This window comes from Lissotriton helveticus, chromosome 10 (genome assembly GCF_964261635.1).
Source record: "Lissotriton helveticus chromosome 10, aLisHel1.1, whole genome shotgun sequence".
Lineage (NCBI taxonomy): Eukaryota > Metazoa > Chordata > Amphibia > Caudata > Salamandridae > Lissotriton > Lissotriton helveticus.
This window is the reverse complement of record NC_136071.1, coordinates 1,145,431,059-1,145,454,314: the sequence shown is the minus strand read 5'-3', so window position 1 is coordinate 1,145,454,314 and position 23,256 is coordinate 1,145,431,059. Positions and strand designations below refer to the sequence as shown.

General features: G+C 46.3%; 1 protein-coding gene across 3 annotated transcripts in view; it reads right to left on the bottom strand.

Annotated features, from left to right (window-relative positions):
- Positions 1-23,256, bottom strand: part of AZI2 (5-azacytidine induced 2) — a 174,908-nt gene that overhangs the window by 89,293 nt on the left and 62,359 nt on the right. For all 3 annotated transcript variants that reach the window (XM_078663951.1, XM_078663952.1, XM_078663950.1), the window contains exons 4-5: positions 9,567-9,692; positions 7,786-7,885 (exon numbers count right to left, since the gene is read on the bottom strand). In XM_078663951.1, coding sequence (XP_078520077.1) covers positions 7,786-7,885; positions 9,567-9,692 — 226 coding nt within the window. The remainder of the gene's footprint in view (positions 1-7,785; positions 7,886-9,566; positions 9,693-23,256) is intronic.

Genomic DNA, 23,256 nt, shown 5'->3' with positions numbered 1-23,256 from the left:
AAGTAGTGGGCCCCTGCATCGTTTAGGCCCCGGACATTGAGACTCAGGGCGTTCTAGCCCCAACAAGGCCAGTTGGCCTAGGGACTGCCACAGGTGGTGGCTTATGTAGGTTTTGCGCAATTGTATGGTTATCGTACCTCTGAATGTGATTTCTTGCATCATGTCTTATTCCTGCACCTCTGAATGTTTTTAGACATCATGTGACTATTGCGCTACTGTATTATTCTGGTACCTCTGAATGTCATTTTATTGCATCATGTGCTTTATTCTTAACACCGCTCAATGTGTAGGTTTATGCAGTATGTGTTTTTCTTTATTACTCCTCTGAATGCATATTTATGCATCATGGGTAATGTGTCCTTTCTTAGACCCCTAAACCGCTGTGTGCTACTTAGGTGGTTTTCCTTTACTACTCCTCTGAATGTGTTTCATACATCATGGGTAATGTGTTCTTTCTTAGACCCCTAAATGCTGTGGATGTGATCTATAACTGTTACTTTGTGTTACAGTGAAGTTTATATACTTTTATTCTAATTACTGACAAGTATTTCTATATCTGCAAAGTATTGATTCAGACAGTGGCCTATGTGGCCCTGTCTTGTAAATAATCCCTTGTGAATATTGCCGTGCCAGTTGGCACAATGTACATGTGTAAGTTCTATCTGATATGTTTTGACAATACAAAAGTTATTTTAATATACCTTGTGTGGAGTCTCTTTTGTGGTGTACCTAGTATGTTGTGTCTGTTGTGCGCTGGCGCAAATGCTTTACACATCGCCTCCGAGTTTAGCCTAGACTGCTCGCGCCATGCTACCTAGAGGGTGAGCAGGGGTTATCTTGGCGTGTGACTTCCTTGCCCTGACTGGAATGGTGGTTTCGGCCTGGCTTTGGCGTCAGCCTTAGCCTACCCGAAATAGCCGGTTTCCAACATTGGTGGCAGAGGTGGGATTTGGACGTGTGTTTGCACAATGCCATAGCAACAACTGGCTACATTACAAAAACTCAGCGTTTTTCAGATAGTCACATGTTTGGGATTATTGTTTTTGATTTTGTTTTTCCTCGAGAGTGTCATTTTCAGATGGTGTTCCTGCGCTTTATGTTTAGTGGCAGATGAGAGAAAATGACAGGGCGGGACGCCAGTAGAGAGGGGAGGTTCCCATAGATTAGGAATCCCTTGCTGGGTCCAGTGTCCAACTCCTATTCCTGTCCGCTGCCCGCAGTGACTTGGAAGTGACTGACCGGCCGGCCAGAAGTCCCGCCCCCGCAGTCGGCGGGAAGAGGAAAGGAAGGCGGGGGAGATGGCGACGGTGCGCGGGGCTCCTCTCGGTGGAGGGAGCCCCGAGGAGAAGATGGCGGCCGTTGCGGGGCTCCCGTGGTCGAGAGGGAGCCCCGAGTGAGCAGAGCGGAGGGGGCGCGAGGCACATGGTCGGTGCCGGCCCCCACCGCAGGCGGCGAGAGTGAGCCGCCGCCCAGCAGAGAAGCCGCCGCCCGGAGGAGCCCGCCCAAGAAAGCCCGGTGAGTCGGAAGGGCTGGGGAGGGCTCCGTGCAGCTGGCGCTGGTGCCGGAGAGCGGCACCTGGGCGGGAGTGGAGGTAGGGCGGCCCCAGCTGACAGTGGGCCGCCCCCAGGTTTCAACGGAGCCTGAGGCTCCAAAGCCCATGTTCATTTTCAGAGCGCCGGGAGGCGCAGGGGGGCATGTCGTGGTCCTGGGTCCCCCGAGTGGGACTCCAACGGAGTGGGGGACGCCCCTACGAGCCCTGAGAGGCTCCGACGCAGGCCATATTTGTTTAGGGAGTCTGGATGGCTCCTGGGACACCTCGGGGCATATTGTCGATGCCCGTCCCCTCCGGGGCATGTGTAGTTCTGGTGCCCGGGAAAGCACCGTGGTTGTTTAAGAGCCCCAGAAGGCTCCCACGTTCGGCGCAGCGTGGTGGCAGAGCCTGGGTGGCTCCAACGTTGCGCAGTGTCCTGCCAGAGCCTGTGTGGCTCCAACGGGGACGTAGATGTTTGTAGAGCCTGAGTGGCTCCAGCGTGGCGCAGTTTGCGCCTGAGGGCCAGTGAGGGCCCTGGCGCAGTTTTTATGATTCTCCAGCGGCCCAGCAGTTAGTGGGCAGCTGCACCGTTTAGGCGCAATTTCAGGAGAGAGTCCCTGTGTGGGACAGCGAGGGCACCGTGGTGCCAGGCCTTCCCAGCTGCGCAGCACTTAGTGCCAGCTGCAACGTTTAGGCCCTTGTGAGTGTTCCCAGGGGCCCAGCAAGTAGTGGGCCCCTGCATCGTTTAGGCCCCTGACATTGAGACTCAGGGCGTTCTAGCCCCAACAAGGCCAGTTGGCCTAGGGACTGCCACAGGTGGTGGCTTATGTAGGTTTTGCGCAATTGTATGGTTATCGTACCTCTGAATGTGATTTCTTGCATCATGTCTTATTCCTGCACCTCTGAATGTTTTTAGACATCATGTGACTATTGCGCTACTGTATTATTCTGGTACCTCTGAATGCCATTTTATTGCATCATGTGCTTTATTCTTAACACCGCTGAATGTGTAGGTTTATGCAGTATGTGTTTTTCTTTATTACTCCTCTGAATGTATATTTATGCATCATGGGTAATGTGTCCTTTCTTAGACCCCTAAACCGCTGTGTGCTAGTTAGGTGGTTTTCCTTTACTACTCCTCTGAATGTGTTTCATACATCATGGGTAATGTGTTCTTTCTTAGACCCCTAAATGATGTGTGATACTTAGGTGGTTGTTCTTTTAGTACAGGTGGTCCTAGTGAGGTCCTGGTCCCCTGCGCGACAGTCTCCTAAGGGGTTTAGGGTTGCGTAGGTGGTACTTACCTGTTCCCAGTAGTTACTGGATGTGATCTATAACTGTTACTTTGTGTTACAGTGAAGTTTATATACTTTTATTCTAATTACTGACAAGTATTTCTATATCTGCAAAGTATTGATTCAGACAGTGGCCCATGTGGCCCTGTCTTGTAAATAATCCCTTGTGAATATTGCCGTGCCAGTTGGCACAATGTACATGTGTAAGTTCTATCTGATATGTTTTGACAATACAAAAGTTATTTTAATATACCTTGTGTGGAGTCTCTTTTGTGGTGTACCTAGTATGTTGTTGCTGTTGTGCGCTGGCGCAAATGCTTTACACATCGCCTCCGAGTTTAGCCTAGACTGCTCGCGCCATGCTACCTAGAGGGTGAGCAGGGGTTATCTTGGCGTGTGACTTCCTTGCCCTGACTGGAATGGTGGTTTCGGCCTGGCTTTGGCGTCAGCCTTAGCCTACCCGAAATAGCCGGTTTCCAACAGGATATATGTCAGATTTCCTCAAAACAAAATCTTTTTTGACAATAAGGTCTTTTAATACCCGCCATGAAAACATTACCGGTACAAAAGGGGGTGGTGATGGACGGAGCATCTGAATCAATCAAACACTCACACCCAGTCAAAAGATCTGGGTTTAATCCATCACCGTTCTTTAGCCCACTCTGCCACCCCAGTTCAGACATGGCCATATGCAAATCAGTCTGACCCTGTGCCTCATAAGAACAGTCCAAACATTACCGGCAGAATAATCTGCATTGGTTCCTGTGCCTTCCTTCCTCAATACTTAGCACAACTCTCCTCACTTGAATGCGAAGAATTATAATTGTCATAATTTTCATTCACCACAACTACAGTTTTAGTTTTTCCTTTGTCCTTTGCCCTGCTTACTTTAGCAAAACACCCTTTTTTCTTGCAATTAACAAAATTTTATTCACTGTAGGGCAATTACATGAATTGCCTAAACAAGAAGGACTGCCACACCTATAACATGGTAATGGAGGTCTCTTTTTGAATGTTTTTTGATCCTTGGAAAATGTATTTTCTCCTTTGCCAAATATTTTCGCAACAACAGACTTGCCGTCATGAGCTAGACACATTTGTGCCATATACAATACAGTATTTTCTATACCAGCAGTCAACTCAACAGCTCTACTCAATGTTAAATTCGGAGTCGTAAGCAAAACCTCTTGCAGTTTTGGTGTGCTCAACCACCTGATCATGAATGAGTTCATCCTCAAACTCTCGGTATTCACATGTGGCAGCTAGCATTCTTAATGCACCGACAGAGCTTTCCACCAGTTCCCCTGATAACTGATGCCTTTTATAAAACGTGTGCCTTCTAAGAAAACGTTCTTGTGAGGTTTGATTCCGTCATCAACAATTTTCATCTCGGTGAATGTTTTAAAATCTTTCTTCCTTCCGCACCCAGACAATGTCTTAACAAAGCATACTTTTGCTTGTGCGTGATATCATCACCATCAATGGCCTTCATGCAGGCCTCAAAACCCTCCTTCCATTGTTCTCAATCTATACCAGTCAGGGCTGGGTACAAACGTTAACGGTGGCACAATGTTTTGCTGCATTATGATTTTGTATGCTATATGGCTAGTAAAAAAATATATATCACACCCTATACATAAGTATATACTACAGACCAATAGTAACACGGAATACCCATATGATGAGCTATCACATGTGCAATTGTGGGGAGTCTAAAATAAATAGAATTTCCAATGGTGTGCATGTCACAGAACAGAATGCACTCCAATGCCACAAAGTAAATACAGTAAATATAATCAACGTGTTACTGCAGTTACTATTATCAAAATAGAAATCACGAAAGGAAAAACCCTGTATTACAAGATAGGGACAGAGTAATTTAACCTAGAAAGTAAAACAAGACCCTAACCAAAAATTTTAAAATGTAGGATCATGTGTTGCTTTGTGATAATAGTGGTGTTACACCAATTGAGTAAGTTCACAACACTACAGTAATTATCGAATATTCTTCTACCATATAATGTTTAAGAAAACACATGTACATGTACTGGAGACAAATGCAAAACACAAAGTTTTAAAAAAAATAAACAAAATAAATTGTTATTCATTATTACGGTCAAAATCAATATACATTTAAAAACACAAAATACAATCCATTATTTCAGTACATTTGTTTTGATCAAGAAAGAGAGTACGCAAAAAACTTTGTGTTTTGCATTTATGTCTCCAGTACATGTATTTTCTTAAACATTATATGGTAGAAGAATATTCGATAATTACTGTATTGTTGTGAAACTACTCAATTGGTGTAACCCCACTAGAATCACAAAGGCACACATGATCCAAACTTTTTGGTTAATAACTTGTTTTACTTTCTAGGTTACTCTTATCAAAACACTGCAATATTTGAAATGCATGTGTGTCAGCACTGCAAACGTGTAGACAGCACTTGCGTAAATGCAATGGAGAAGTTAATAGAGGGAATACGGTGTGCAGATCATCGATCTGGCAAGACAATGCCTGAATTACGGTGCACGTATCACCGAAACGGTAACAAGCGGCAACGAAAATACTCCTACGGACAGCTGCCGCCCTCACGAAACCTGAATCGCAATAATAATGCAGGCGTTGTTATAGTTACATAGTTCAGGCAAGAACATAGCCAGCAGCTCTCTATATGTGAACCTGCGGAGACGTGGAGCAGGCAAGAACCAATCAGGAAGCAGAGACAGGAGCAGGAACCAATAAGACCGTGATGTTCTGTATTTGAGCATGCTCAGACGTGAAGCAGGAAAGAGCCAATCAGGAACCAGAGACAGGACAGAAACCAATCAGAATGTGGCACAGGAACGCCAGGCACGTAGGGAGGACAAGTTAGGCAGTTAGAGATGACGTGGAAGTTACTCTTTACAGAAACGCAGTCACTGGACCCTGGTAGCACACCTCAAAGTCTGTAAACCACAAACAGCAACCTCTGTCCTGCGTTCGCCTTCGTCATGCGAGTCGCCTCTGTCCTGCGCACCCTTAAATGCTTCCAAGTTCCTTATCCCCTTGGCTGCGGCGGCAATTCCGCCACAGTGCTAGGGGGAGGAGGGGGCCGCGCGGCGATCCCATGCTCGCGACGGAACCGCTCCGTCACGAGCCTCGGGCGCGCTGTGCTTGTGACGGAGCGGTTCCGTCATGGCCCCGCCCACTCAATGGAACACACCGCGCAGGCCCGAAATCAGCGCTGCGCATTTGCGTGCCGAGCGGGCCGTGACGGAACCGCTCCGTCACCAGCACAGCGTGACCGAGGCTGGTGACGGAGCAGTTCCGTCACCAGCATGGGAAGGGTTAACAAGGCTACTCACTCCGAGGAACACCAATGAGATGCCAAATAAAAAACAGGTGGACCCTGCCAGTCGGCTTGTCGTCAAATTAAAGATGCCAAATACATGGTAAGATTTGTATGTACTCTTTATTGAGGAACATCAATGTACATGGACTGGCAGGGAACAAGCTCACACCAATTCCTTCCCACCTTTAACGATGCACATTACATCACTCCCTCGCAATCCCCACATTCTGATTCCTGGTTGGACTCAAGATCTCAACACCTACCATACACTAGGGACTTACAGGTAGGTTGTCAGTACCAATTTTATTTACACCTAATTACCGTGTACCTTTTAATCAGAGCACTGGGCCAGGTTAGCAGAGCCTATGGCACAATCAGAGTCATTTACCACCAGTATCAGTCAAAAAATGTGGATATCAGGGCAAAAAGGATAACTTTCCCACATTATAACATCCTCAAAAGCTCCCTTGACTCATCACAGTAGAAGCCCACACCGGTGCCTTGTCAAATCAGTGTGAAGAGGGGCCTGTTGATGAAGCATGCAGCCACTGGGTTGGTGAGGACTTTCATCCTTAAAGGAACATAAAACATACAGAAGTGGCCTGCTCCTCCCAGCATCAGAATGCTGCTCACTGGAGGATGGAAAACAGCCTTCAGCACCCTCTAGGATACTGCCAAAAGAGGTATTGTGCAGAAGGGGGAAGGGAACTAAGGTTCTCTGCTCAAAGTAATTCTGTAGAACAGATGGGGACCGTCCCCAGAGTTTTCTTCTTGTTGTCACACCCAGCAGGCAGGATATAAAGTAAGCATATCTCCTGCCTGCTACACACATTCCTGTACTTTGATCGAACTACAAAACTGGAAACATTGAAAGGATGGGCGAAAGTGCACGTTGAAAATGTTGTGTTTGCTTTTGTAATAAACGTTGCAGAGCCAACAGATGTTGCCTATGAAACCTACTGGCTTTGACAATGTATAGCCATACTGTACAATGGCAACTGAGGTAGCAAGGGGAGCAACACACAGACAAGAAAGAGGCACACGAAGTATAGGAGGGAGACAGCTGGAAAATGCATGCACGCTTGTAGAGTGCTTAACCAAAAAGAAGAAAGCAGTAACTGAAAAGGTAGCAGTGGAAGGACACTAGTAGTGAATTCATACACTAGAGGAGGGACAAACACAATAAGAGGAAGGAAAGCCCATAGATGAATAAGAATTAAGCAAATGAGAGAGACAACAAGGAAAACCCAACCAATGGTAAGTGATCAGTGGGTTCTAAGCCCACTGGAAGTTAACAATGTGTGTTGCAGCAGGCATCAGAGGCATCATCATAGGCAAGACTTTAAAAGCACAGCATTTTGGTTGCTTTTTTAACAAAAAAGTCATTTTTGCGATTGTTTTAGTATTTTGCAAAACACTGTAATATCCTTGGATCTAATTATACAAGGACTGCCATGGGTTTCCTTTGCACATCAATGTTAGTATTTTGCGCATATAATTTCATACTTTCATATAATCTATTTACATAAAATGTCTCGATACCGGCGTGGCACTTGGCTTTATCTGCATTAAATCTACTATCTAACACGATAACATGACACGATGTAAATTAAAGAGCACACCTTGCTGCGTTTCCAGTTCTGTTTTTAACTGCAGGAGCTCCACTTCTTTACTTTGCAACTGTTCGTTGAGGGCTCTCAGTGAATCCAGATTTTCCTTCACCTGTGGCAGAAAATATAAGGGCCAATATGATCAGACTGTACAGCAAAAATAAATAAACACTTATGGGAGGGCCTAATTTAATAGTTACACGCTATCCCTTAACGAAAACATTTTTTTTATTTTTAAGAGTGGTTATATCTATGCACTGCTTGCTCCGTCCCCACATTCAGACTTGGTAGATGGGGCTGCGGTCCTGGAAACTTATCAGTCATTTCGGTCACCTGACCTCAAAGAAATGGCTAACAGGGCAAATGTGATACAAGGCAACATCAGATCAAAGTTGGGTCAGGAATTTTTGGTCCACTTTTCAAAGAGTGCTCTGAAGGGTCAACATCACCCTTTCATTGCACCCTCGAATTTAGCATTGCAAGGCCGCCGATTAATCAAGAGCACCTGTGAAAGGCTGACAGTATTCGGCTTATGTTCCAAGGCCAGTGCTGTGTTTGGCTTCTACTAAAGGGGCTGATCAGATCTTCAGTCATCACTGTAGACTGTTCAGATTCCCTCTATGCCACGGACAACCAGCCAATGTTTTAGAGTTTTCAGTTTCTTGCTGGATTTATGGTTCTGACCCTGGAAGGTTTCCTGATTCCTGAAGGACGCACGCCATGCTTTGGTATGTGCGTTTCACGGGGGGAGGGGAGGGCGGGAGAAAAAGAGAGAGAAAAAAAACAGACCCTAGAACAAGATCTGCAATGTTTAAGGGATGCTATACAGAAAACCTGGGAGAAGAGTCTTCCTCTTGTGGAGTTTACATAAACTAATGGCTTACAGAACAAGTGCAATTGTATGAAAGGGGGTCAACCTTGCATTCCGTCAGAACAAATGCTTTCACATGTGCCTGCAGTCACAGCAACAAGTGAAGAAAAACACAGAGTGCCATGGCACTAAGAACAGACACATGCTCAGTGCGATCAGTCACTCTGTTTCATGAGCTTTCTACATTGGCCGTAAAGCTCGGTCTTCCTTTCCTTGGACCTTTCTGTGCTCTATAATGCACGATTAATCTTGTTTCAATACAGCTTCCAATGCACCTGGCCATAGAAAATGCATCTGGTTGTATAAGTCAAACCCGATCTGTAGGATACCTTTGGCAATTTGCCATAACTGGCCAGTCCTGTCTAGTAGTTGGACATTTCAAATAAAGATACTAGCATTTATTATTACAGTCAGTTTGGGGTAAGCAGTAGGTTTTGGTGTAATGGCTAGTGATAGCTGTAGGGGAACTAAACAAACAAAAAACATCTGATTCGATGTAGGTCCTGGAATGTGAGGTTTGCTAATGAATAGAAGGTTAACTAGGAAAATCAATGCAGTGCATTATATACATTAATATAGCACCAACACAAGGATTCCAGGCAAGATGTTTCAGCAGAAGCTTTTTTACTGCTACTTTTCAACAGAAACACATTTTCATTCTCAGAACTAATGTCATCATTAAAGAAGTATTGTAGGCATTTGAAGTATTTCAGCTTTAGGTATTCATGCTGGTAAAGATACTTTCTTCAGAGCTCTTATTTCATGAAAATGCGCTGTTCCAGATAAAAAGCCCTATTCAGATTGCCCAGAAACAGCAGACTGTCAATTCCACTGGACTCAATAGATCACCAGTATGGATGAAAGCAGGGAGGTTCCCAAGTACTCAAGTTATGCTTACTCCAGTGGGCGGTTCACTACATACCACTTTATCAAGTTGATTTTTCAGGTTATCTCGCTCGATGCAGATCTCCCGATAGGCATGGTAGGCTTTGTTAACTTGTTCTCTCCCAATGGTATTAGTTTCCTCCCCCAAGGACTTTCCGATGAGCTGTAAAAAAACAAAAAACAATCAAAATGCATAATTCTCATTAAAACAGATCATACATTATTTTATTGTTTTTAGGTCTCGGCTAGCGTAAGACTGCGCACATGCGCAGCCTCGCTGGCGAGACTTAATGAGATAGAGGTATTTTCACGAGTAAGGTTAAGCCCCGCCCCTCTTTTCCATTGGCTGGCGTCACCGTTCATGCTAAACGGTGGCCAGCCATTGGAGAAGAAGTCCTAGTGACGTTTTTCTCTCTCTTTAAGCCCCGTCCTTTTCAGACTGGCTTACTTGAATGACGTTTGTGGTAAAAGCTTTCTTATCTTCTTTATGGGGCCATCTGTTTCGCCCCACAAAGAAGATAAGAAAGCTTTTACCACAAACGTAAGGCCTCGTTGCCCTTTGTCACGGACCCGGACGTTTCCGATCATCGCTGGACCAGGACTACAAGGTGAGTTTGGAGCACCGCGCTGCCTGATACAGCCCCCCCCCCATCCTACTGTTTGATGGCCGCGCGGCTTAGCCAAATATGAGGTGTTTAATTGGATCATGTGCGACCTGGCCCCCAGGTTAGGCCAGTTTTCATCAGGTTACCGATTTGTGTGGAGTGGGGTGGGGCTGGGGGTGGGCCTTGGGCACGGAGAGCGCAGTGGGGCCCCTACCCCTTTTATCCCCAGACCCCATGCTCCCGCCGCAAGCAAGTGTCCCCGATAGTGGCGAGGCCTACCTCCAGGGCAGGCCTGTTTTCGAACAAGCTCCCGAGTTCGGGCTCAGTGAGTGGCCAGCCTCCAAGCCCCCCCACCCCAACCGCGAGTGCTCTGAGCATTGTACTTTGATGTCGTGTGGTCTGGCATCCCGATTGTATTATGCCCCTGAATTTTTTATATGGATTGGGGTGGGAGGGAGCCTCTGGCTCGGCGAGCGAGGCCCCTGCTGCATCCCCCCCAGAACCCCTGTCGCGGTTTTCAAAACCAACACATAAATATAAAATGTGCCAATTACAATGCCAATAGCTCTAACTTTTGCAAAGGTGAGACCGTTGCATTGTAAATGCTTGTTTTAAAAAGTAGGTCTTCAACTCGGAGGGTAGGCACTACAAACTAGGCCTCAGTTGGCGTGGCAACAGGTTGAAGGCCTTAACAATACAACCCCGTGTATAGCTGAAGAAATACAAAAAAACACACATAAGCTATTTTTTTTAAGGATACTGTGAGCACAATATTGACTATGGGGCTAGAAAACTTAAAAGGTGCGTCAATAAAACTAGACATCTCTTGGAAGGCGCGTGACATGCGTTCACTTTTAACATACGCATAATTTCTACATTAAATGTAAACTAATGCTAACTTGACACTATAGACACTTTTGAAGGGTTCATGGTAAAGACCCGCATAGAATAGCTAAATCTTGACAAAATATCCATCCCATTAGCAGAGAATAGACAGCATGGTTCTATGCTCAAGCAGGTAAGTCATGGACTATAACATAATCTGGCTAGGTTCCCTGCTTACTAGCAATTGTGAGATAGAAATTAGGAACATTAATAATCTGAATGGTGACTGCACAAGACGTCACTCACCAAGACGGCTAGATGTACACTGTATTGTGCATACACCACGTGCCCAGAGATCATGATAGTTTGTTTGACTGTTATGCAGCTAATCTAGAATCAAAAACTACTACAAAACAGTGGCCAACAATTGTGCACAAATCTTTATAGAACACAGATAAAGAAGCTCAATTTCTGCATAGATGGGTGATTGACACAGTCCCATAAAAAGAGGTGGCCGACTCACGGGGCATGGGAAGGGGTCGTAATTTAAAAAAAAACACCTCACCTTGAGGCTGGGACCCGCCTCTTCTCTGCTCCTGCTCTCTTGCCTCCGACACTGACAGAAACAGGAAGCAGGCAGCCAGGCTCCCTCCTCTAAGTCAACCACAACTCAGCAATGCAGCGTTGCGATTGGTCTGAGTGCTCTGACAAGGCACTCAGCCAGGGGCTGGAGGGGTGGGCATGTTCTCCATGTAGGCTGTAATGCAGCCTGCATGGAGAGCGGGGAAAGTGCGCATGACTGCTTTGGGCAGCCCGAAAGGGCCTACAAAACAGCCGTGGAGTGCAGAGCAGTCCCTCCCACCAGCCCGCCACAAAAACAGGAAACAAAGCATAAACTCTATGTTAATATAATTTTATTTTTCTCACTGCTTAAAAACATTGGGGCATTCCCCTCCACCATAGCAGAGAAGCCACCCGTGTCCACACAGAGTTGTGGAAGAAGTTATTTCTCTGTGTGAAACAATATGAAAAGAACGTAGCACACCTAAACATCACTAGTTGACGGAATTGAAAATAGTAAAGTTAGTCACAAAATTTCGTGGGTGTACCGGCCACTAGTGGTTAAGACACCAGACTCTGGACAGTTGTTTCAACACTCTATGAAATCAATAAGATATTAAAAAAAGAAAATAGTAAAGTTAGGCTGTGATGGAGATACCATTTTCGTATTCGATTGATTGGTGCATTTATGCTATGACAATATCGGAGCATAGTTAATGAAGTATCACAAGTAATGGCAGGAGGGAATGGGTGGGAAAGTACCACTGTTTTACGCATGGTCTCTTTTTGTACTTGGCTATTGTTACATTTTTATTGTTTTTGTGGTGTTGGTCAATATACTCTGAGAAAGGTGCTGGAAATACTGCTATTTGCCCAACATTTTCAAAAATTAGTTTTTTGGCAGAGAAGTCTACAAACCTTTTGAGGTAGTCAGATTTTCTCGTTGTACTCACTAGCTCTGTGCTGTAAGCAGATGGTATAACTACATTTGCAGGGGCAGCTTTTGAGTCGAAATCCGGCACCAATTGCCCCATCTACCCCCTGGCAAGGTTTTTGGTAAATCTCATCTCCAATGCACATCAGAGTTAAGCCTGCACTCAACCATTCACTCTAACAGACTGCCTAACATGATTGGCTATGCTCCAATGTTACGGCACTGTCAGTCACTGAGTATGTATGAAGTCCCCCCCATAAAATTTGCAGTTCATGTTATGTGTCTCAAAGACATAAGTCTTCTAAAACAAGCATTGACAAATCCAATATGTCACAGTATAGCCCAGTTATAGGCGTTGCCAATACAACCATCTGCATGTGTGATGTATGCACATGCATGGAAGGAATTGTTGATCAAAACCCATTCCAGGATGTTCACAGATGCACCCCCAGGTGTTGTGATGTACACGGTAATTTTTAGTTTACCATTTCAAAATGAAGACAGCCTGCAGCACAGTGCTGCTGCTAAGCCATTGTAAAAATAAATAAAATACCTTGAAATGAAATGGAGTCGGAGGGGGCATGCCCATCAAGGGCAACATGACGGACGCATTTTAAATACGCTCTGCCGCTAATCCCCATAATCCGACATATTAATCTGTTAATTGAAGCCATCCTTACAGAACACTGTGGCAGGTTGAGAGGAGAGCTCCCATGATGCATCTAGAGGTCTCAACATCGCCGCAGCGGTTTCTGCAAAGTAGTAGCGGACGAAAACGGGGCCCGGACTAGAAAAGTTCACCTGAGGAGGATCCATGCCATTGCCGGCAAGCAGAAGAGACTGTTGGGACAGGACGGAGCAGCCACAGATGAGGACACACACCGCTTCACCTCTCCGGAGGAGCGGACGATCGTATACTGCGCCACCTAGTTTGAAGTAAAGCGGACAGCGCTGAGAATCGAGGAGCTGACCGCGGCTCCAAGAGCGGTCTGCACTGAGCTGATCCCGGTGGCTGAAGGCGCGGAGCGGTTGGTTTGAGCAGCGTTGAGGGACAGGTGGTGAAGAGCGCAGCATATGAGAAATTCGTGGTGTGGGGGGACGAACGACGCTCTGATCCCTTGGAGGTGGGTCGCAGCATAAGAAGAGGCCCGCGGAAGAGTTACCTTGATTTGCCTGAAGAGATACCGCAGCGTTGTAAGGTGAGCATTGGAAAAGTGCACGTCAGCGGCCGAGAGGATCTGGGACCTATGTGAATTAACTGGAGACACTATCAACAGAAGAGAAGCGCCCAACACTGAAAGGTACTGGGAACAATCTGGGTCTAACCTGTCAGTATTTGGCTGCGTGACAGAGGCTACCGGCAAGACGTGATGATCCCAGGCGCTGATCGGCATACCCAAACTAAGGAAGTGGCATGTGCTTGTGTCCTCTAGCAGAAGGGGAGGGGGGTCATGGGCAACACTGGGGCTCAAGATTGTAAAAGTGACTAGAGGGGGTATGCAGGAAGCTCTCTGATGAAGGAGGTGACAGCAAGCTGCGACAGCGATCAAATGGGAGAACCTTTGTGGGTTCTTACCGCAATGGGCACAGCGAGGAGAAGAATCTAGACCTGGACAGTCCACAATATTGATTGTAGGAGTCTTATGTGAACGCAGGCAGGTATAAATGGGAATACATGAGAGGGTCTACACTTGTGGCCATCCCTGAACAGGAGGTACATGGTGAAACACAGATGATACATGGAAAGAGTTGACCCATTGCTCCACGTTGTGCTGGGAAAAGGGGTCCCCTTGACTCACCAATGCGAAAGAAGGAGTACTGGGCTCAGGACAGAGGAAGCTGGATTGATGTTCACACAGGCATACGCGACAGACCCAGAGAATAATACTTGGCCACTGCAGTGAAAGATCTGTGACAGACTCCCACTATTGCCCCTGCTGGGTTACATGACAAGGTACATCATAAGACTCGGACACGGTGATTGCTCTATCCTATTAGGAGCTTTGGGGCAGCTGAGGTGCCTGGAGACTCATTGTTGCCCATGTTGGGAGACAGCACACGGTAAAACACAGAACTTACACACCGTTAGTGCTTCATCCTATCAGGAGTTTTGGAACAGCTGGGGTTCCGGGACAACCCTGCCTGGAGAGATAGGTCGTACAAGAGGAGCCGGATCGAGAACCTCTTTGTTAGTAGCCAGAACCATGGACATGGACCAATCACAACGGCTTACACAAGATGAACTCCCGACGGATCGGTTAGACGTCATATACACGCAATAGGGCGATCCAGGGAATCAATGGAATCCAAAATAGACAAAGTAGCACTTGGCCTCACACTGCTACACTCGGATCACCGAAAATTGAAGGACAGAGTTGATACGGTGGAACAAAATGTTACAGAACTGAAGCCTGCCACTGAGTTTTGGGAGAAACAGCAAAACACACACAAGGCAAGAATATGGCAGAGTTAGAGCAGCAGAACTCACAGATTGGCATGACGCCAATATACATACCCTGGGAGATCCATATACGGTAGGTGTGCTGCGGCCCTTCCTCTCTTTGACAAATGAAGAGGGTATTCACCATGGACTATTCCTCAATCATGCCTCTTGGACAGCCAAGTTGGGACGTCACTGGGGCAATATTTCGCAAGAACTCCCAACACATATTGATGCAGTATATACATGTGATGGGTACGGGGCGGCACCTAATCAAATGGTACACAGACTCGATTCGTCAACACACCATGATGGATTTAACACCACTTCGTCGAAAATGGGAGACAGTTTTAACATGATCCTGTACACCCAAAGAATGGGCCACATTACTGGCGAGCCCTAGACACATTCCTAGAAATGCACGATTCCGGTTGATTCAATTCAATATAGAGCATAGTTATCCCCAAATAAAATTAACAGGTATTTTAATAGAATGGATGCTTGTTGCCCAAAGCAATAAACGCCGATTTGCTACATATGTGTAGTTCTGCCCCAAGTTGCAAGAATACTGGCATGGAGTGATACAGCTATTGATACAGCTATTGATGACATGTACAGACAGGGCTTTACCATCTACTTTGGGAGGCTTGAATTGCAGGGATATTCCCTAGTAAGAAAAAACACAAGGCCTCCTCTAGATTTATGGATTTGGGTCTAGCAGTAGCCAAAAGTCTTGTCACGAGACAATGGAAAGCCGAAGATCCCTCACCACTTAAAGCCTGGGCTCATTCTATGCCGAACTGGGCTAAGGCTAAAGCTATTTCCTTGCTAAGAGAAGAAACAATGTTTTTTATGCAAATATCCCATTTCGCCTGGAACACAACCCTAACGGAGCTTCAGGTGGCAGTAAACCCAGATGATCCCAGAGACACCTCAAGGCAAGAAAACACATTATATTATTGGAGTACTTAAAATAGAAAACAGCGCCGCAGTGGTTCCGCCAGGTTAACTCGGCACTAGGACGCTTCCTTTGGGCAGGAGGTGCTGTACGTGTGGCTCTCCGCACCTGTTTACTCTCTACGTACTGCGGTGGCCTCACGTCGTCGGATATCCTATCCTATTATCAAGCTTCCCATTTGTTGGTGCTAAATGAGTGGTGGTATGGAGATCGGAGCGACCCAGCTTATGTCCTAGAGAGATTCTTGATGGAACCAGATACTTTACATACGTTACTGTACTCGGCGGGGAAGAGGAAGAGGCTCCCGGTGGTTACGCAGGTAGTCTTCCAGGTCTGGCGTCGAGCGCTTAGCTGTATGGGATGGTGGAACAGGCTGACTGAAGAGACCCCGCTGTGGCGAAATGGCCGTCTACCGGCTCTGGCGACCTTGCAAGGGTTTCGCGGCTGGGACATGATAGGGATCTCGACACTGGGACATGTCATGAAGGGCACAACCCTTAAATCATTTCAGGAGCTGAGGGACGAATACGATATGCCCAATACCCAATTTTTTAGATACTTGCAGTTTCGACATGCCATCTCCCCTGCCCTGGAGGGACTAGACTCCCTACCGGAGTTCAGTCCACTAGAAGCTAAATTATTTATGGGGGAACTGGTGGAAAAGAAAATATCCTGCATTTATCAAACACTGGTTATTCATTGCTCCCCCTCTCTGAACGGCTTGCGGTCCACTTGGGAGAGAGACGTTAGAGAACTGGATGAGGAGGGGTGGAGGGAGGCCCTCGCGGCTCCGGGGGAGGCGGCCATCGCTGTGCGATTGCGCTTTATCCAATTTAAGTACCTGCATAGGGCTTACTACACGAGAGAGAAACTGTGGCGGGCCGGGTTGATTGCCACCCCTGACTGTCTGAGATGTGGCACCTTCTTTCACACGGTGTGGTCCTGCGGGGCTCTGGAGAGATACTGGAGGCGTGTATGGGATTGCTTGGATGAGGTACTGGGCTGGCAGCTCCCACGCACATCGCAGTTGGGCCTTTTACATGTCTTGGAGCAAGTGGGTGGTAACATCTACAAACGACACCTACTACTTCTGGGCCTTACGGTGGCCAAGAGGGACGTGGCCAGCGCCTGGAAAGACCCTAGGGCACCCCCGATAGAGGTATGAAAACGGGGTTTGGATTATTATATGGGACTGGAACGTCCAGTGTTTGAGGCCCGCGGCTGCCCCAGAAAGCATTACAAAATATGGAAGAGGTGGGCGGAATACAGGGGGTTGTGGCTGGAGCCGCCAATACAGCAAGATGTAACTGGTGACCAATTGTTCTGAGGACTTGGGCAAGGGTAAGAGTGTATTACCAATTTTGTACAGACTGATTCGCTTGGACTTAGGTGAACATCGTGAACAGGGGCTGGGTGGGACCCGGGTGGGGGTAGTTTTACGGGGTTGGGGGGGGGGTAAAGGCTGTTTGATATCAATGTATTATCTGGATTACAGTATTGATTGCTATTATTTGCGTTCTTAATCATATGCTCACAGCTCCTCCGGTGTTCAGAGTATTGTGGATGTCTTGCAATCTTATTTGAAACAACAATAACATTTTGTTCTGAAAATAAAAAATAGAAAACAGTTTCCTAATGTTAGCAGTGAAAGCATACAACTTATCCAAAAAGCAAGCAGAACACTCTTAAGACTGAAATGCTCCTGTGCATGACAAACACAACAAGCATTGGCGATGCAATAGGTCTTGCATTTTTAGAGTTAGAGCTATTGGCAATGTAAATAGCAATGTTTTAGGAGTTACGGGGTGTGTAGTGGAATTTTGTAGGTTGTATTGGATTAGTTGTGGAATTGTGTGGCATGGAATTGTGTGGTGTGGAGTGGATTTGTGTAGTGGAAATTTCTAGTATGGTGTGCTGTGTGATTAAGTGGATAGTATTTATGTGGTATTGAGTGTACTGGAATTATGTGGAGTGGGTTTGTGTGTTATGGAGTGTAAATATGTTGAATGGTATTTTGTGCTTTGGAGTGGTATGTAGTGGAGGTCAATTATGTGGTGTGCTGATAAATTTGCTCAGGAAGGAACATTTATAAATAAAAGAGTAAAACCATGCATAACAGGGGCAGTCTGTGGGGAGGAGCGATAAAAACAACCTGCATTTACACAAACAAAATTGCAAATGCATTATGTACCAGAATACAATTACTTGACAATTGTTGCACTGCCCCGCTGGTAAGCGTCCCTTTAGTGCACTGTTGGGTTCCAATTGGTAGACTTTAATCATTTTGATTCAAAATCAACTTGCAACTTCAGTTTACTATTCAACAATATAATTGGTTCTCAACTACATGGTTGTCCACATAGTTCATGTGAAAACATATCAATTCCTTTAATAATGAACATGCAACAAAGTATTAGTTATGCCCAATGATTTTGGGCATATCACTGCCCTTCATCAGGGGGTGTGTTTCTGGTTTGTGTAGTACGTCTTACTTAGAGCCGCACGTCTGTCTCCTTTCGGAAACACCATCTGATGGTGATGGAATAATAAACTGAAGTTGCAAGTTGACTTTGAATCAAACTGATTAAAGTCTTCCAATTGGAACCCAGCAATGCACTAAAGGGACGCTTCGAAGTGGGGCAGCGCAACAATTGTCACATTTACGCACGTCTAGGTTAAGAAGACAATACCTTACGGAACGCCTACAAATAAGAAACCTGCCATTGAATATCATTATAAGCCAGGATAACCTAAAAAAGCGGAGTGCAGGATCCATACCCACTGAACCAAAATCCAATTACACATAGTTATCGTTGGGTACCAAGCTAACCAGGAGCTCTTGAACCTTAACACTGTTGATGTCTGGAAATTGACTTTTAATCGGTTACGACTATGAAACTTTCCACCTTGCTATTTCAAAAGAGGTGAATAGGTTTGCACTAGCCCCAAGCCTGAGACAATAGAGTGAAACACAGAAAAGCAAAGAATCAACTCACACTAGAACAATACTCTCGATCAGGGCTGTGATGTTAAATCTGACAAACAGCACTGATATCATTTGTGTACAAAGCTGCAAAATGCCTGGAATGAGTAGAGATGCGTCATTTGTCTTTGGCAGACAGAAACTCAACTTGCACATGTAATATCCAGATTCATCCATCTGGAAACTTCTAGATATGATATTTAACTGTGTTAAAATGATCCTTATCAAAGTCCACCACAAAAAACAGGGACTGCAAGCAAAAGGGCTGATTTTCAAATTGCCAACAATCAAGGTCTATTAGTTTGTAGAGGTAGCACTGTTGATAACTTAAAGGATCCATCCAGTGTAAAGAAAAAGCAGTTCCCTTTAGCCAGTCTCGCACCACTGACCATCACCAACAATACGCATTGCTTTGCTTCATAATGTCAGCTTGATTTTAAGATCTATTGTGTCATTGCTGACTGGGTAGCTAGCTCTCTTAAGGTACTGTAAGAATTTGAACAGGGCTAAAATAACACTTTTGGCAGTTCTCTGAGCCAGAGTCTCTTGTGACTTCCAATGGTCTTTAGAGAACATAATGCAGGCCGGAGACTGATATATGAACCTTATTCAGAACTGGTGGAGTTCGGAGTGAGGGAGAGGTTAAGTTGTGATGAAATGGAGCCTTGTGGCTGGGTTGCTGAATGTGAACAAGAGAGACAGTTTGTGAAACTGCCATGTTGTTCTGTCAAGTGCACTCACTTGCCAGACCTTACCGTTCTCTTTCTGTGCACCTGAGATACCACTATGGTAGGTCTAGTGTCCGCCCTGGACAGGGTGTAGTGCATGTGAAAGGTAGGACATGTACTAAGGTGTGTATCATGTCCGGACAGTGAAATAAACATAATTTTGTTTTTCACTGTTGAAAGGCTATCTTGCCCATTAGAATAGAATGGGAAGGCTGTGTAATATGTTTTCCAGCCTATCTTCCCAAAGGTTTAAGATGGAAAGGTGAAGTTTAGTATGCCTGAACTCACCCTACAATAAGACATCTTTTTATGAAGATGGTTTTAGCATTATGCGTTTGTAAGCTACTCTTTCAGGAGCGGCTGGGTTTCTGTGTTCTTAAACATTTCGATGCGTCTCTGCCTGGTTGTGGATTGACTGGCTGGATTTGAAAGTGATAGGATCTGGGGAATGTCTTGACCCGGGGGAGGAGGTGAGACAGCACGGGCTGACCTGCATTTGGAGTGTAGGGGGAGGAGAAGCCCCTAGAAGTGAAGAAGCCTGGGCTGGTGCTATAAAACAATTGCCCCATCTCCTGCTGAGTGATTGAGAATCCAGACCCCCACTAATCAAAGGTAGAAGGTGTCACTGGTAGGGAGGCACCCAGAACTGGTTTGAGCAGGGGTCAGTGTCCCCTGTAACACAAAGACTTCAAAGCCATTGAGGGGTATAACTATGCCAGCTGAAGCCCCTGAACTTTGGAGAATCGCTTGATCAAGTGTGAACAAGACTAGAGCTACTTTGTAGTCAGGAGGACATTTGCCAAGGAAGAAACAACTGAAGAGACTGATGGCTAGGACTGCTCTTGCTGTGTGATCTGGGGCTGGCCTGCAGTTTGCTGTTTCAACCAAGGAAAGGCTAAAGAGTTTTTGCCGTGTGCTCGGTCCCCCTGCTTGAAGGACTTTGCGGTGTGATGTGTCCTGAAGTAACTGTCTCCAAGGGCCTGAGATGAGCTGGCTCCCTGTTCAGAAACACAGGAACACATAAGTTTCCAGAGAAGACTCTGAGACGCTCTGTGCGTGTGCTCAGTCTAGCCTGAGAGCTTCGCAAGTTGTGCCCTGTGATCTTGGGCACGTGGAGGTCCAATCGAGACTCAGCGGCGCTGTGTGTGTGTGATTGGTGCAGCCTGAGTCCTTCGAGAGGATCGTCCTGTGAACGTGTGCACCGGGACGCCAAGTAAGTCTCAGCAACGCAGTGTGCGTGTGCTTGGTGCAGCCTGAGACTTTTGTGTGGATTGGCCCCGGGTGGTGGACACAAGAAGGGCAAGTGAGTCTCAGCAATGCTGTGTGTGTGTGTGCGGTTTGCAGCCTGAGACCCTCGCCAGAGGTGCCCTGTGGTCGGGGGCACCTGAAGATCAAGCGTATCTCGAGCAACGCTGTATATTTGTGCTTCTAAAGTCAGAGACCTGCGCAAGTTGTGCCCTGTGATCGGGGGCACCAGAAGATAAAGTGTGTCTTCGCCAAGCGGAGTGAGTGTGCTTTCTACCGCTGGAGACCTGCGCAAGTTGTGCCCTGTGATCATGGGCACAGGAAGATCAAGTGTGTCTCAGCGACGCTGCATGCGTGTGTCGTGTGCAGCCTGAGACTCTCGTGAGAAGTTGTCTGGTTATCATGCACCCGGAGTCCAGTGAGTCTCATTGACTCAGAGTGTGGCCAGTGTGCCAAGGGAGTGGCAGCACCGGAGGCCGGAGTGCAAAGCTGCATTCACTGTACAGCGCCAGGACACACCGGCTGCCGGGGTAACAGTGCGCTTTACAAATACGTCTACACTGTGTTATATCTTACCCGTGTGGGGGGCAACTGAGGCTGGAGACTATCCACCAGCATCACGGATGGCAGAGAGACCGCCGGAGGTACCGTGAACAGTGCTGGAGTAAATTACGTATTGCATTTTATTCCTACATAACGGAGTATCTGATTGTATGACGCATTGCCTTATTTCTGCACAACAAACTGTTTGTTGATCGTATTGCCCACTGCATTAGTTTTGCATAACGAACTGCCTGATAGATGCGTTATGCCTTGCATTAGTCCTGCATCACGAACTGCCGGATTGTCGTATTACACATGGCATTAGTGTTGCATACTGAACTGCCTAATATATGTGTTCCGCATGGCATTAGTTTCACATAACAAACTGCTTGATAACTGTACTACACGTTGCATTGCTTTTTCCTAACAGAGCATCTGAAGGGGACCGTACCCATTGCATTACGGAGACATACCAGTTTACCGCGTTGTTGCATTACGCACTGCTTTGTAGTAACAATACGAATTGCCAGATAGCCGTATTACGATCTGCATTATTCTATGTTGTCAAGTACAGGATTGTTGCATAACAAACTGCATATTACGACATTAGGATTACATAGGATTGTTTAGTTTAGCTCAATAGTACTAGGCCAGGGGAGCTTTACCACGACACATATTTTGGTTTAGTATTGTTTGGTCCAATCGTATATATCTTTTTATAAACATATACTTGTTTTCTATGAAACTCATGTGGAGCCTATTTGTGGTGTCATCATTTAGTTGCTGTGAGCGTAATTGCAAATATTTACACATTGGCCTTGAAGATAAGCCTGGCTGCTCGTGCCAAGCTACCAATGGGGTGGAGCGGGGGATATCTCTAGAGGTGACCCATCTTTCCATAACGTTGGGTGCTAGTGGGTCCCTATTTGGCCCAAGGTTCCTACCTCAGCAACCAGGGAACCAGGGATTCTAACAGCTACCATGGCATAATGGAGTTTCAACCTGGCATACGATGGGCTGTCCATAATGTGAAGGTGTCCACACATTCAATAACGCTGCCCCGGGCATAATGGTGATGATTAGTGGGATTTGTTCTGTTAAATAGACTGTCTCCATACATTCAAAAGAGGGCACTTGGATCCAACAATAGTCGTCTTATGCGGATCCCAAAATTCTAGAAGTCTCGTCGTGGTGGCAGTTCCTTTAATGTGCAGATGGCAAAACTATGGAATAATCTCCTTTCAAACTACATCAGGTTGAATCTCTGTCTGCCTTTAAACTTGAACCCTTTGGATGCACATGACAGAATGGTTGGGTCATGAGCACCAGTTCTCCTGTGCTCATGACAGAATCATTCCCTCATGAGTACAGCCAAGGAAAATCCCTCTGCTGCAGACAGCATAGGGATTTCCCTTTTTTTTTTGCCTTGGGTGGTGGGAAAGGGCTTCCCCAACCTCCCGAGGCCTGTTTGGGGGTTTTCTTTGCAATGACGATCGTGCATATGGCGCACTGTCATCATTACAATGAAAACGAAACTTAAACTTAATTTCAGTTTCAAGGTTTCGGTGCTTGTGGGGCTATCTCAGCCCCCCCCGACTACCGAAACACATGGGAGAGGTATCGTTGGAAAGGGGAGAATCTCTCCTTTCCAATGGTACCCTTCCCTAGTGGATCCCAGAGATCCACCCACTAGCACAAGGGAGGGGGGGGGAGCAGCCCCTTGGGCAAGGGCCTTTGCTCCCCCTATAAATTTTTGCCAGTGACATTCTTTCTGCCCCCTTGGAGAGCAGATGGTGGCAGGAGCCCCCAATCTGCCCCCCCCCCCCGGGGGGGAGAGGGGTCAGAAAGCATCCTTGATGCCAGGGATGATTTTTTTATAGGCCAGAGGAGGGGGCTGCCCAGAAT